This window comes from Artibeus jamaicensis, unplaced genomic scaffold (genome assembly GCF_021234435.1).
Source record: "Artibeus jamaicensis isolate MK-2021 breed Jamaican fruit bat unplaced genomic scaffold, CSHL_Jam_final contig_241, whole genome shotgun sequence".
NCBI lineage: Eukaryota > Metazoa > Chordata > Mammalia > Chiroptera > Phyllostomidae > Artibeus > Artibeus jamaicensis.
In genome coordinates, this window is record NW_026521509.1 from 3,931,063 (window position 1) to 3,944,431 (window position 13,369).

A 13,369-nucleotide genomic window follows, 5' to 3' on the forward strand; every position below is an offset into this window, starting at 1 on the left:
AACCTCTAACTTCTGATGGAAAGTGAGAGGAAACTTATTTGGCCCTGTAGGGTTTCTTGAATGGTTGACACACCGTGCATTTTAAAATAACTATACAGGCTGTTTTTTGATTAACCTAACTACATGCTTTAGTATAATGGGTTATTTCAGCACAGCCGTCCACCACCTCCGAAAAAGAATAGTGACAAGGCAGCTTATCATCCCTGAGGCATATTGCACAATGGAATATTTTATTGTGCTGTTTAAACGAACTTTCTCCCTTGGGAAAAAGCCAGCCAGCATAAAGAATAGACACTGAATGAGTGACATGTGTAGTGGTGAAGAGTTGCATAGTTCATTGCATGTAACTTGTGTATGATGGGGAGATGGGGTTGGGGGAAGGGCCTTGGAGATGCAAATGTGGCTTTCTGTAATCCAGCAAACTTGGCGTGTGACTATGTGGTTTTTATGAGATCTCTTGTTTGGGGATGGTTTGAGGATTGACCAGATGGAAAGCAGGGCACTGTGGGATATATCATTTATCACAGTGACAGTGTGTAGTCATCAGCAATCCTCACAACACAGGAGGAAGCTAGAACGGTAAATGTGGAGCAGCATTACAGCCGGACTAGTGGAGTTTGGCAACACTTCGATTTCTCATTAACTTAATCATATTAATTCATTAGTCACATATATCAAAGTAATTCACTCAAGACTTGTTATGATGAACAATTTATAACTGTTAGCTTTCTCTACAGGAAAAGTAGGATGAAATCATCCAGAAGATTTTTTTTAATTTCTTAGAAAAAAAGTACAGCCACATCTAATTATACTAGCTGCCCCACACTATACACTTCTTTAAGAATGATCAAAAAAGGAAAGTAAAGTTTGAAGTTTTAGTTATTGAACTTATGTAATCACCAACAGTCAACTACATGAATTATACCAAGAATGTCCTACTTATGAAACAAAAAACAACAAACAACAAATGATTCTAAACATTTATAACCCAATTTTCAATGTTGTTTTTTTACTTTTTATTTAATTGTTGTTCAAGTACAGTTTTCTGTCTTTTACTCCCATCCCAGCCCACCCCCCCCAGTGCTCCCAACCTCCCTCTCATTTCCACCCCCCCTTAGTTGTTGTCTATGTGTCCTTTATACTAGTTCCTGTAAATCCTTCCCCTTTTCCCCTGAAATCCCCTCCACTCCCCCTTCTGGTTACAGTCCACCTATTCTCTATTTCAGTGTCTTTGGCTATATTTTGCTTGTTTGTTAGTCAATGTTAAGTTTTTGCATGGAAGATATATTTCAGTGTATTTGTCAAAATGTGGTATTCATGATCAAGAGACCTGGATTTTGAAATTCTGGCTCCACCTCTCACTGCCTCTGAGATTTGGGGCAACTCATTTAACTTCTTCAAAACTCATTTTCTTCATCTGTTAATCAGAAACTTTATTGATAAACTGACACTGTTACTGAGAATATCAAATAAAACATTTCAAAATAATTCTTTTTTAAATGTAAAGCTAATGTATACCCTTAGACACATATTATATATGTGTAAATGCCTTATAAAAAACACTATAAAGACCTGGCTGGTGTGGTTCAGTGGACTGAGTGCCGGCCTGTGAACTGAAGGGTCACTGGTTTAATTCCCAGTCAGGACATGTGCCTCAGTTGTGGGCCAGGTCCCCACTAGGGGATGCACAAGTACATGTTTCTCTCTTTCCCTCCCTTACTCTCTCTCTAAAAAAAAATCAATAAAATCTTTTTAGAAACAGCACAGAGGTTATCCTCATCATCTCTGTCATCATCCTGTGAAGGTTGCTTGAATTCCAAGCTTTCCCACCAACCACACTGAAAATAAGCAATGGTTTCTGCTCTACGAACAACCCATGCAAGATGAAAATGATTGGCACATGTCCAAAAAATTGGGCGGGGACATTTTAGGTTGCAATACTTATAACCCATGTTTAAAAAGCACTCACGGACATGAACATGGGAATGGGCACTTGTGAAACCAAGATTCAGTTGATATTATGAATAGAGTTCTTGTTATTAAACTGATATGTTTAAACTTTTTATTTAGCAGACAAACTATAACCACAGGTTAGTCTAAACTTTACTCCATGTTACAAACGATTACTATTTCAACCTCTGGGTCCTATGTAGCCAATGTTTCTTCCTGAAATACATTAAATAAATAAATAAAATACACACATAAAATAAATACAATGCAATGGCATAAAAGCAGTTACCCTGTGTGTGTGTGACATGAAGCACATTTTACAATATTTCTCATTTAAAAATCAAAACATAGTCATAGAGACAGAAATGTCTTAAGTCAAGCACCAAAAGGTTTGGTTTTATTTTTCTAGATTGATATCTCATTTTTACAATCAACAAAGAAAGGCCTAGGACGCCTCTGTCCTCCTCCTGACCACTTCTGAGCACCTAAACTCACTGAGTGACAAAAGGAGAAACATCAGTGCAAAGGGCCCTGATTCCAATGATGCGATTGCACTAATTGGCATTATATCATGTCATGAAATTGACATCACACTGCCAAGACTTGGCAGGATTCTGCTTATGGCTCTGCCAATCCTGAGTTGAGTGATGTCGCTACTATTACTGGATTGGATCTTCATTGCTTCAGTTACCCAGGGGCTTAGATAGCAGCTGAAATTCCTCAAAATATTTTGCTATGATAAACCTCAAAGAAAAAAAAACAGCTGAAGAATCTGCTACCTTTTAAGGAAGGAACACTACAGGAGTTTCATCTGAAGCACTTTATTACTTCCTTGTAAACTGTCAGTTTAAATCTCTCTCAGGCCAAATTCCACATCTGTCTATTTGAAATGCTTCATAAGCTGAGGCAAGGGGAGCAGTCCTCTTTGGGGAAATTCAAAGACACACACGACTAATCCATCCTTTCTGTGTGATCCAGAATATCAGCACTTCTGCAGAACGGCAGAGGAAGATGGGGAGGATATTCCTGTTTTTTCTCCTGCTATGGCCCAAAATATTTTTACAGAAAATAGTATATAATGAGATTATGATGTAATAATGTGCTTTAGGGGAATTAAGATATGGATCGCACAGCAGGAACAGAGACACGAAGGTGAGATGAGAAAATCAGGGGTTCAGCATATGAAGGCAAAACCCAGTCAAACCTCATCATTTTGTCATAAGTAGGGGAAAGTCTGAAGAGGATTTCGGAAAACTCTGATCCACAAAATGAATTTTATTTGAACAGGTTACAATTTTTTCTCATGTTGTTTGGTGCAGAATAGATGTTCAAAAATATGTGTGAAATGGAAGGAATGCATGTATCTTTACAGATACAGATGAGAGAGATAGATTCTATAGTTACTTAGGCATAATAACTAAATGAATATTAGACAATCTTGTCAAGAATAGATCCTATGAGTCCTATCTTAGTGAATAAAGACCTATCATCAGTAATTAGCATGCTGATTAGCTATATATAGAATCAGATCTTTCTAAAGTAATTTTTAGACACCTAAGTACATTTGAACCCCCCAAGTATTTCAGGCCCTACACCCATGCACATTGAAATACACACAGAAATATTTCTTGTTTGTCATTTTAATTTGCTAAAAATATATTTTTAATAATACTAGAGACCTTAGCATAGCCATTGTCTGAATTATCTCAAATTTTCAATAATCGAAGTTTAAATGAGTCAGGTTTCATTACATAGGGGAACTATAACCAAAAAGAAAATAAACATTTTTGAAATAAAAAACACAAATCAAAAATGGAAAGAAAACCATATAAAATAGAAATTAAAATACATTACATTTATGCTAAGCACATAAAACAATATAGCATACCAGAAAATATTCTGTATTTTTAAAGACTTATATGTCAAATATGTGAAGAAATTGAGAATGCTTCTTAAATAAACCTAAGGGTGATAATGTAACAATATCTATATCTTTTCACTTGTATTTTTTTGCTTGCAACTGCTGGGGAGAAAACAACAATTTAAAGACAAAATAATATACAAAAACATCACAGTATTTGAAAAGAAATGTCATCATCATTTTATTTCACGTTTAGACCCCATTTTCAAGTTATAAATAGAAAGAGATAATATGTAGAACAAATGTAGAACAAGTTCTACTATTTAAACAATCTTTAACAGGTTCAAAGGGACTACTCCACACATATGATATTGAAAGAGAAAGCAGCAGACATCTCAATAGTTGATTTGCCAGGTGTAAAATTATACACAACTGTATAACATTATTTCTTTCTTAACAAAAATATTTTGAAACATAAGGACCTAAAACCAGAAACTACTGTAAAACATATAAATAATCATGTGGGAGAGAAAAGATAATTTGCAACCTGTAATAAACCATATTAAAAATATCAACTGAGCCCTGGCTGGTATAGCTCAGTGGACTGAGCAGGGGCCTGCGAACCAAAGGATTGTGATCTGATTCCCAGTCAGGGCACATGCCTGGATTGTGGGACAGGTCCCCAGTAGGGGGGACACGAAAGGCAACCATACATTGATATTTCATTCCCTCTCTCCTTCCCCTCTAAAGATAAATAAATAAAATCTTTAAAAAATATAAACTCAATTCCTCGAAAATATTTTTAAATAAAAATATTTTTATTTAAAGCAAGTTAAAGTGTGCCATGCACAGTAAGTAGAATGGCAAGGATGAAACTTGCTGATGGCTAACTTGAAAATGGATTCTAATGCATAATAAATTTAAGGATTTTTAAAGCTTCAGTTAGAGCAATGGTATGCTTATTTTTAGGTGTTTTGTGTGCATTTAGGTTGTTTTTTAGAAAATCAAAAAAGTTCAATGGTAAGTTATGAGACTGACATTTTGAGGAGAGCACTGTTTATTGCAGTGTTCAATGAAAAACACTGGCTAATTATTTAAGACAGGCAAGTTGCACCTTCTTCTTTGCTCATCATAAGGTTTCCCCATAAGATACACATAATCTACTTTTTTAACCTAGAGTAATAACTTGCACAACATACAAAGATGTCCAGAACCCTTCAAAACCAAAATATAGTTATATATCACTGAGACATATAAGTCAGCTGCATCAAACCCTAGGAGGATTCGAGACAATGCTACTCTGGCCAGGGTACCCCCTATCCTTTCACCAACATACAAAATCATAGATGCATGCATACATACATACAGAAAATAAAGTTTTGGAGGGTCTCTTCTGCAAGAAAATGACAATTACTTGTTTAAAGACTCATATCTGTTTGATTTGAGTCACTGGAGTAACAGAACTGTTTGTGTGAATACTCAAATGCTCAATCAGGTAACCTCTAGCAGAGCTTGAATGGCTCTGAAGGACAAGGCAGTTAGATCAATATTAGTTTACTTCAAATGTTGGGCACTATAAAGAGACAAGGCTGATCATGGGGTGGATTTTATTACCTGTCGGAGTGATAAGTCCTGGCGATAAGAGGCTTGGGACTGAATGGGGCAGAAGGCGAGCATTGTCCTGTAACACTCCCAGAGAACGTTTAGGGGGCCTGCCAGGCCTTGAACTGTTGAAAAACAGACAAAGAAAAGATTAGGTTAAAATTGTACACTTCTTGGAAATACTATCACTTGCTACATTTGCCCGCTAATTCTTATTTCATTGCCAAAAGTGATAGAATTTTATTACATTCAACACTGTGTTTATTGATTACTGAAAGTCCAATATTTTCTTTCCCACTAAATTTCTAAACATATGACAAACATTAAAACTGTAAAGGATCGATTTAGTTTAGATTACATTTGCAAACCAGTGCTTTGCAATACACCTATCTGTTGTGAGAAACCCAGCTACACCCTGCTGTTAGAGCTACAATTGATTCCTCATATTAATACACATACTGAGATCCAAGACAGTGACTCACAGACTTAAAATTGTACAGAATGTGGAGTGATTAAGTCTCTGCCCAGCACGCTAGAGGTGAGTGGTAAAGAGCTGATGGATGTAGAGTAACACCTGATATTTATTAGCATGTCCACAGCTACAAGTAACAAATGACCCACACCCTCAGTAGGTTTTTTCCCCTTGTTTTTATTTTTTTATGTTTTAGAGTGATTTTGTTTTATTTTATTTTTTGTATTATATTTTTATTGTTGTTCAAGTACAGTTGTCTCCATTTTTCTGCCACTACTCTCCCCCTCCCCACCCATCTCCACCTCCCACCCTCAATTCTACCCACTTTGGTTCTGTTCATGGGTCCTTTATACATGTTCCTTGATGGCCCTTCCCCTTCTTTCCCCTGTTATGCTCCTCCCACGCCTAACTAGCTGCACCCTCTCCTAAAGTAGCTGTATCAGCAAAAGCTGCCACCTTCACAATCTAGGCTGCCTTCTCTCACAGACTGGCATTTTTAACTGATGAGTTGAGGCCAAACTTACAACATTAACCTAATGCATTCCATTTGTGCATTCTTCACCCTAGTGTGAACAGTTCAGGAACCAGTTGCAAATGCTAATCCATAGAATAATGAAAGAGAAAGCCAGTATCTGGCTTCTGTCTAGGCCCCTAATATAGTCAGTGTACCGAATGCATCATTTGGGAGCTGTCACTACAAAGAAGAGGCACATATGTCATCGAACATTAGGATCAAGTCCTCTCAAGACACCCAATGTATTTCAGATATTACTTTCTAATGTTGCCTAAGATATTGCTGTTGCTTTTTAGTAGGAATTCAGTTTACAAAGCTGAATAATAGAGGTTTTGATATGATTCTGCAAAATACTATGTTAAATAACCCAAGCCACAAAAATGTATGAGGTTCAGATAGAGAACATTTCCAAAAATGACTTTTGGTTCAAACAAGAAATTTAAGTTGAACCTCACTTTATCAACTTTACAGTAGCAAAATGCTCCATCAATGTAAGACAAACTCTGCTTTTAAATGAAGACAGCTTCTAGCAACCTTACACAGAGGTACCGTTACCCAGTTCATTTTTCATACACCGCTGGTGTTATTTTCTTTCATTGTACATCGATATTGTATATCTATCTAGCAAGAAAAAGTCTGTTTTTCTCATTTAATGTTTCAATTTTATAAACTGGCTCTCCTGTCCCTCTTTCTACTTGTATCTGGGCCATAATTTATTTTGTTTAATTCCATGTTGTTATCCTGTCTGTCCTTGTCCTGTGTTACAGTTAACTTCGATTAAGGACTAGTAATAAGAAGAATATGCCATTTATTTCAAATGCCTTAAAGGATCCCAAGATGACTGACTAATATTATTAAGAGTACATTCAATCATTAGAAGTCACATTAGCTTACAGAATAATCACCATACCTGTACTTTTTATAAGTGCTTCTTTGTGCTTTTCCATTCGCCAGAACTCAGGCTTACTGACTTTGCTCGTGTACACCCAATGGCTCTTCATACTTTTCTAATACCAATATTTCAGTGCTATCTTCATGCTCATGATCACTTCCACCAGGCTGTCTCCAGAATGAAAGAGCCTCTACTTCCCTCTCCTTCCACATGATGAGCCAGCTGTGGACAGTACACTGTGGAAGCTATCCGATTGCACCAGCTCTGTTTTGTGAATGCAGCACATATATCTGCTTTTGTGTGTCACTGTACCTCGAGCAACTCTTGTGGTGTCTAGCACATAGTAGGGTTCCAGAAATGGTTAATTAAATCAGCTCATTAATAAAGACAGGAAATATTTCAGTGTCCCTACAATTTCCAAAATATCCCTTAGATTGGTCTACAATTTGCAAATGTTCCTTAGATTGCTCTACTCTCCTTGACCACATGAATCTGAAGCTAGTTGTATCAGTTTATCATCAAATAATTATTTTTAAGTCTTGGACTCTACAGCCATTACAGAGCCTTCAAAATGTGATTCATTCAAATTCGACTGCATCCAAGGTTAACGAAGGGTGGATGCCACTAGCCCTGCAGTCATACATGGGCAGTGACAATATTATGTATTCAATCATCCAGCAAACAAGCATGTGCTAGCTGCCTGTTCAGTATGTGTCCGGTGTTGGGACTGGGTATGAGGGTCACAAAGGTTAAAATGTAAGCTTGACAAGGTCAAGGGTTTGGGTCGGTTTGCTGTTTAATACATTGTGAGGACCTATATCACCTCCTACCTCTGAGGAGGTTGTGTTCTAGTGACAGAGACGTGTGTTTGACCTATTATTTGGAATATGTGATTAACTCTCTAGTGAGGATGATTGTGTGATATCTACTTTCGAACTTGTTTACATTTATTAGTGAGCAAAAAGTCATATGCAGATGCCTTCATTTTTACTTTTGGGGAGAACACTTGGGCTCCTAGAGTAAGAATAAAGTTTGTGAAAGGGCCTTATAATCAATAGATCTCCATACTAATGTAAGATAGGTTTGTTTTTACTTTTGGACCTAATGACCCTCCGTAATATGATATTCCTACATTTCCTTTCAGAGAGGACAAGCCTGACAACATGATGAAACACTAGAGATAACTCCATAGAAAGTTGGTAAAGATCATTTTTGACAGATGATCCTGGCATACTTCTTATCTTTAAGAGCGCTATTAACATCAGGCACATATTTACATATTAATCAAGACAAATAAACATGTGGTGATTTAAGCAGGAAACTGGTTTTTGGATGACAATTTAATCAGCATAGGTTGAAAGCTCCATTTTTGCTGCATCCTGTTGTTGCTAAATTATTGATTGCATTACTGATTTCAGTAGTGCTTTATTTTATGGAGTACAAATAACCATGTAATTACTCTTTAATTAAATGATAATTGCTTGTTGGCAATTATTTGTTTCAGCTTAATTACAAGGTTATTCGTACTCTGTAAAATAAAAGAGGCTTTTTTCTAAAGTTCCCACCCAAATGGCTCTGTGGATGTATCACCTATAAACACCAAAAATGAAACTTGTTGAAGTACAAGATAACAATCTTGAAGTACAAGATTTTATAGAAATAGCAGAACTTTTATTAAATAACTCAGCTAAATCTTTGAGGGACTCAGGCTTATCGAATCATCGTCAGATGTAACATTTATAGGTGGTTCGGGGTACTATTATTCCAAAGAATCATGATTTTTTCTGGGTCTAGGTCATCCTTTAATGTAATTTATTTTGATATGCATTTGACCCTTCTTTCTGCAAGCTTCTTTAGAAGAAATGAAATAACAGCTCAGCTTCCTAAGGTTAAAGAATAGCCTAACTTGAAATACAGTACATCAACAGCATTTCCCATTTCTGCAATTGAAGTGAATTGTATCAGGTGTTGCCTTACCATTTATATACACAGTTTGTAGAGTTGGAAGTTCCCTAAGAGGGGACATTGAGGAGGCCTTCTGTTGTCAATGGAATAGGATGCATTCTATATATTTTGAAGATTTTATTTACTTATATTTAGAAGGGGAAAAGGAAGGGAGAAACAGGGAGAGAAACATCAATGTGTGGTTGCCTCTTGAGCACTCCCAACTGGGGACCTGGCCTGCAACCCAGGCATGTGCCCTGACTGGGAATCGAACTGTGACCCTCTGGTTCACAGGACGGTGCTCAATCCACTGACCCACAACAACCAGGGCCATTCCATGATATATTTATTTGAAGTTATAATCGCTGATACTTTGCTCATTAAGATTATGAAATTTTTCTGTTGGAATTATTTTTATTTCATGGCATCAGTCATCTGTATGTGAATCAGGGCATAAGTAACAGGAAGGTGACTGATTTTATGTTTCAAAAAATGTTTTGTTAGTAAATTCATGGGTGCTGTCATGAGCTTTGAAAATATTAAATGTAAACCATATGGTCACACATGATTTAGTGAGGAATCACAAGTCATGCCACCCTCTTTAAAGAAACCCTTGTAACATTCCAGGACAAACGGAGCAAACTGCTGAGGATACAATGGCACTTAAGGGCAGTGGTCGTAACAACTACTGCCCGTGGATTCCTGAAGTGGGTTATAATAATGACCTGGGGTTTACTTTTCAGAGCTATCACTGATATTTAAAATCCTTGGGGACGGGCCCTGAATGTGTCATTTTTTCAATTATATTAAAAGCCATGAAAACTGCTAATGTCATTTACTCTGAAGGTGTTGTTTACCTGACTGTAACAGTGCTACTCTTTAAATGTGCTGGTACATTTCTTTTCAACAAGAATCTTTTGGAGGAAATGGTAAATCTTGGCATTGCATTGTGGATTGATAACAATCTCTTAGCTATGACATTTACTACAGCATTTCAAGGATGCCAATGATAGTTCAACTCTACTTGACCTTTCAGTGTTTATGAAGAGAAACAAGCTCTGACCTCACAGAAACCTGAATCCATCTTCTCTCAGTGTTGGCAAACTTCTCTCCGATCAGTTTTCTAACTATGGCACTGGATTGTATTCCCAACCAGATCAAAGGCAGCAGCACCCGATTCAGCAACCCAGAAAAAGTCAACCAAGCAAAATGAGCAATTAACATTAATCATATATGAAATTGTTCAAGCTAATCACTGGAACCTGGTCACTATGGTAACTCTCATAAAATGGTGCTTATGTTACACTGGGCGTCAATCATCCCTTGGTTCATGGGAACTTGAATTGTAGCTCATCGTGTCTCCAGGAGCTATCAGTACAAGGAACAAAAACCAACAACAACAAAAAACACAACAGAGACTAGGTCATTTAGTCCCTTCTTTAGTCCTCAGGCCGAGCCAAAAGTTGCATGTGGAACATTAGAAAAGCATCCACACCAGCATTACCTTAGAGCTAGGAAATTAACATAGGGTGTGCAGAGGACCAAGAAAAGCCTCTACTTGTTAGTGGGTCATGCACTGCAATAGCAAAGATCATATAGAACAAACAATTCAGGTTTATGCCTTAATATTATAATGGTTATTAATAGACTTTTTATAGCTTTTATTTTATTTTTTAAAGATTTTATTTATTTATCTTTAGAGGGGAAGGGAAGGAAAGAAGAGAAATATCAATGTATGGTTGCCTCTCGTGCGCCCCTTATTAGGGTCCTGTCCCACAACCCAGGCATGTGCCCTGACTGGGAATCAAATCTGTGACCCTTTGGTTCGCAGGCCCCTGCTCCCTCAATCCACTGAGCTACACCAGCCAGGGCTTATTTTATTTTTAATATTCTGATTCTATTATTTTTATTTTATGCATTTTCATCTGGTGTACCATTTTAAAAGAGTTACATCCTTTTGGCAAATTGAAACTTTTGACATTTATTAGGTAATAATGTTTTAACCTATTGTTATAATATTTTCTTAATGTGTATTCTATCACATATTAAAATAGTATAGCTACTATTTTAAATTGTCATGTTTAATTCCCTTGCTAACCCTGAACTCCTGTTTTTCCTTCAATAAAAAAGAAATCTGATGTAATAAACAATTTAAGGGTTGACTACTCACTTGAAAGAAAGTATAACTGTGAAGCTATTTTATATTTCATTTCCTTGACTCTGCTCCCTATTAAAATTAAATGTGCTCTAGGCTGGTGTTAGCACCTTTAAACAAGTTCACTTTTTGTCATAAATGGACTGACTTCTAATATAATTCTTAGCATAGTTAACAAAGACTGTGTAACAGAAATGCTGACATATAACTAAAATTCTTAGCAGCCCCTTCTTTTCTGACTGTGTGATTCATATTAGCATCAGTAGATTTAATGCACCATGGTAAATCTTAGAATAAATCAAATTAAATAAACATTTTCCCTCTTACGGTATAACATATTACTGTCAGACACATGTTTTACAATAAATGCATTCTTGAATTCAAAGAGTATATTACTGTGTAGAACTTCTGATATTAAGGGAATGGACAAGAAGTTAGCATTCATCTCTGGACACATTCTACCGGCATCTGAAATTCCACATATGCCTCCCCCAATACAGGCATGACTTCAGTTACCAAAACTATAAACATGAGGGTAATTTTGATTAGCATTCATCCTCTCCTTTCATTTTTACTCTTTAATATTTTTATTCCATTGTAATATGTGTCATGAATTTTCATATTTTTCTATTTGTATTTCTAACACCCTAATTCAGGCCCTCATCATTTCATGCCCAGGTTATTTTCTTTTTTGAAATATTTTATTTATTTGTTTTAGAGAGAGGGGAAGGGAGGGAGAAAGAGGGAGAGAAAATCAATGCATGATTGCCTCTTGAGTGCCCCCTACTGGGGGCCTGGCCTGCAACCCAAGAGTGTGCTCCGACTGGGAATCAAACTTGCGACTCCTTGGTTCACATTCTGGCACTCAATCCACTGAGCCACACCAGCCAGGGACTGCCCCAGTTATTTTAAACAGGCAGATTCATAGTTCCAATCCATTCTGCATAAACTGTGCTATGAATTTTGGTGAAACATCTCTTCATTATGTCATCTTTTGCTCTACAACCTACAATATTTCCTGATTGCATACAAAATGAAATCTAAATGCTTTAGTGGGTGTGCCTCAATATGTCTTTCTTCTCTTTTCTCCAATCACTTCTTAAATGAATCTCCTACTCCAGCTCAATCAGTTGCTTCACTATCAGCTATGCATAGTATTTGACCTTAAACCTTTTCACTGTGAAACATCTACAAGGTGTTAGGCCTCCTGGGGACATGTTTTGCTAAGCTTCACCACCGTGGGAAGGGTTCAGTGTAACCCACTGCCACTGTTGTGTTTCTGTCAGGCCACTCACTGTCTCATGCTTCGGATCATCACCCAGGCTTCCTTTAGCATGAAGGGCAATTTAGTACCAGCATTCGAGGAGCAGTTACAACTAGCCAAAATACTGTTTTTCACAATTGACTAATGAAGTCTCATTGGTAATTGTCAGTCTGTGTATAGTCTCATAATGATTTCCATAGTTACCGTTTCAAGTTTGAATGTCAATCAGAAATGCAGTAGCGTGGGGTTAATGTCACAACTAAGGAGAGCTTCGAAAGTGAAACAAACCCGAGGAAGCTGACCACGACTAACTTCTATGTTGAGGGATAGAGCCTGAGAGCACACCTTCAATGAATGAATACAAAACACAGTTTCCTTGCTGATTTAAAATTTTTACTCCACATGCATAAACATTAGCAACTCATACTAAAATCAAACCACTTTAAATAATGTTAGATACTTAGCATGGAAAAGTGGTGTACCATTGCTGGCTTAAAGATAGTGGGGAACATGTGTCAAAGATGCAGGTGGTTTCTAGAAGCTAAGAGCAACCTTGGGCTGATGCAAGTCCTATAACTGAAATGAACTAGATTCTGCTAGCAGCTTCAATGAACTGAGCAGGATCTTCCAGGGCTTCCCGATTAGAAGCTCAGCTGGACTCACACTTGGATGTCAGCTGTTTAAGACCAGAGAACCCAGGAAAGCCCTTCCAGAT

The 13,369-nt window shown here is 37.0% G+C and overlaps 1 protein-coding gene across 1 annotated transcript in view; it reads right to left on the minus strand.

The window, feature by feature from the left end:
- Nucleotides 1-13,369, minus strand: part of DACH2 (dachshund family transcription factor 2) — a 492,266-nt gene that overhangs the window by 252,332 nt on the left and 226,565 nt on the right. Inside the window, exon 3 of the mRNA XM_053662409.1 lies at nucleotides 5,426-5,538. Within this exon, the coding sequence (XP_053518384.1) occupies nucleotides 5,426-5,538 (113 nt within the window). The remainder of the gene's footprint in view (nucleotides 1-5,425; nucleotides 5,539-13,369) is intronic.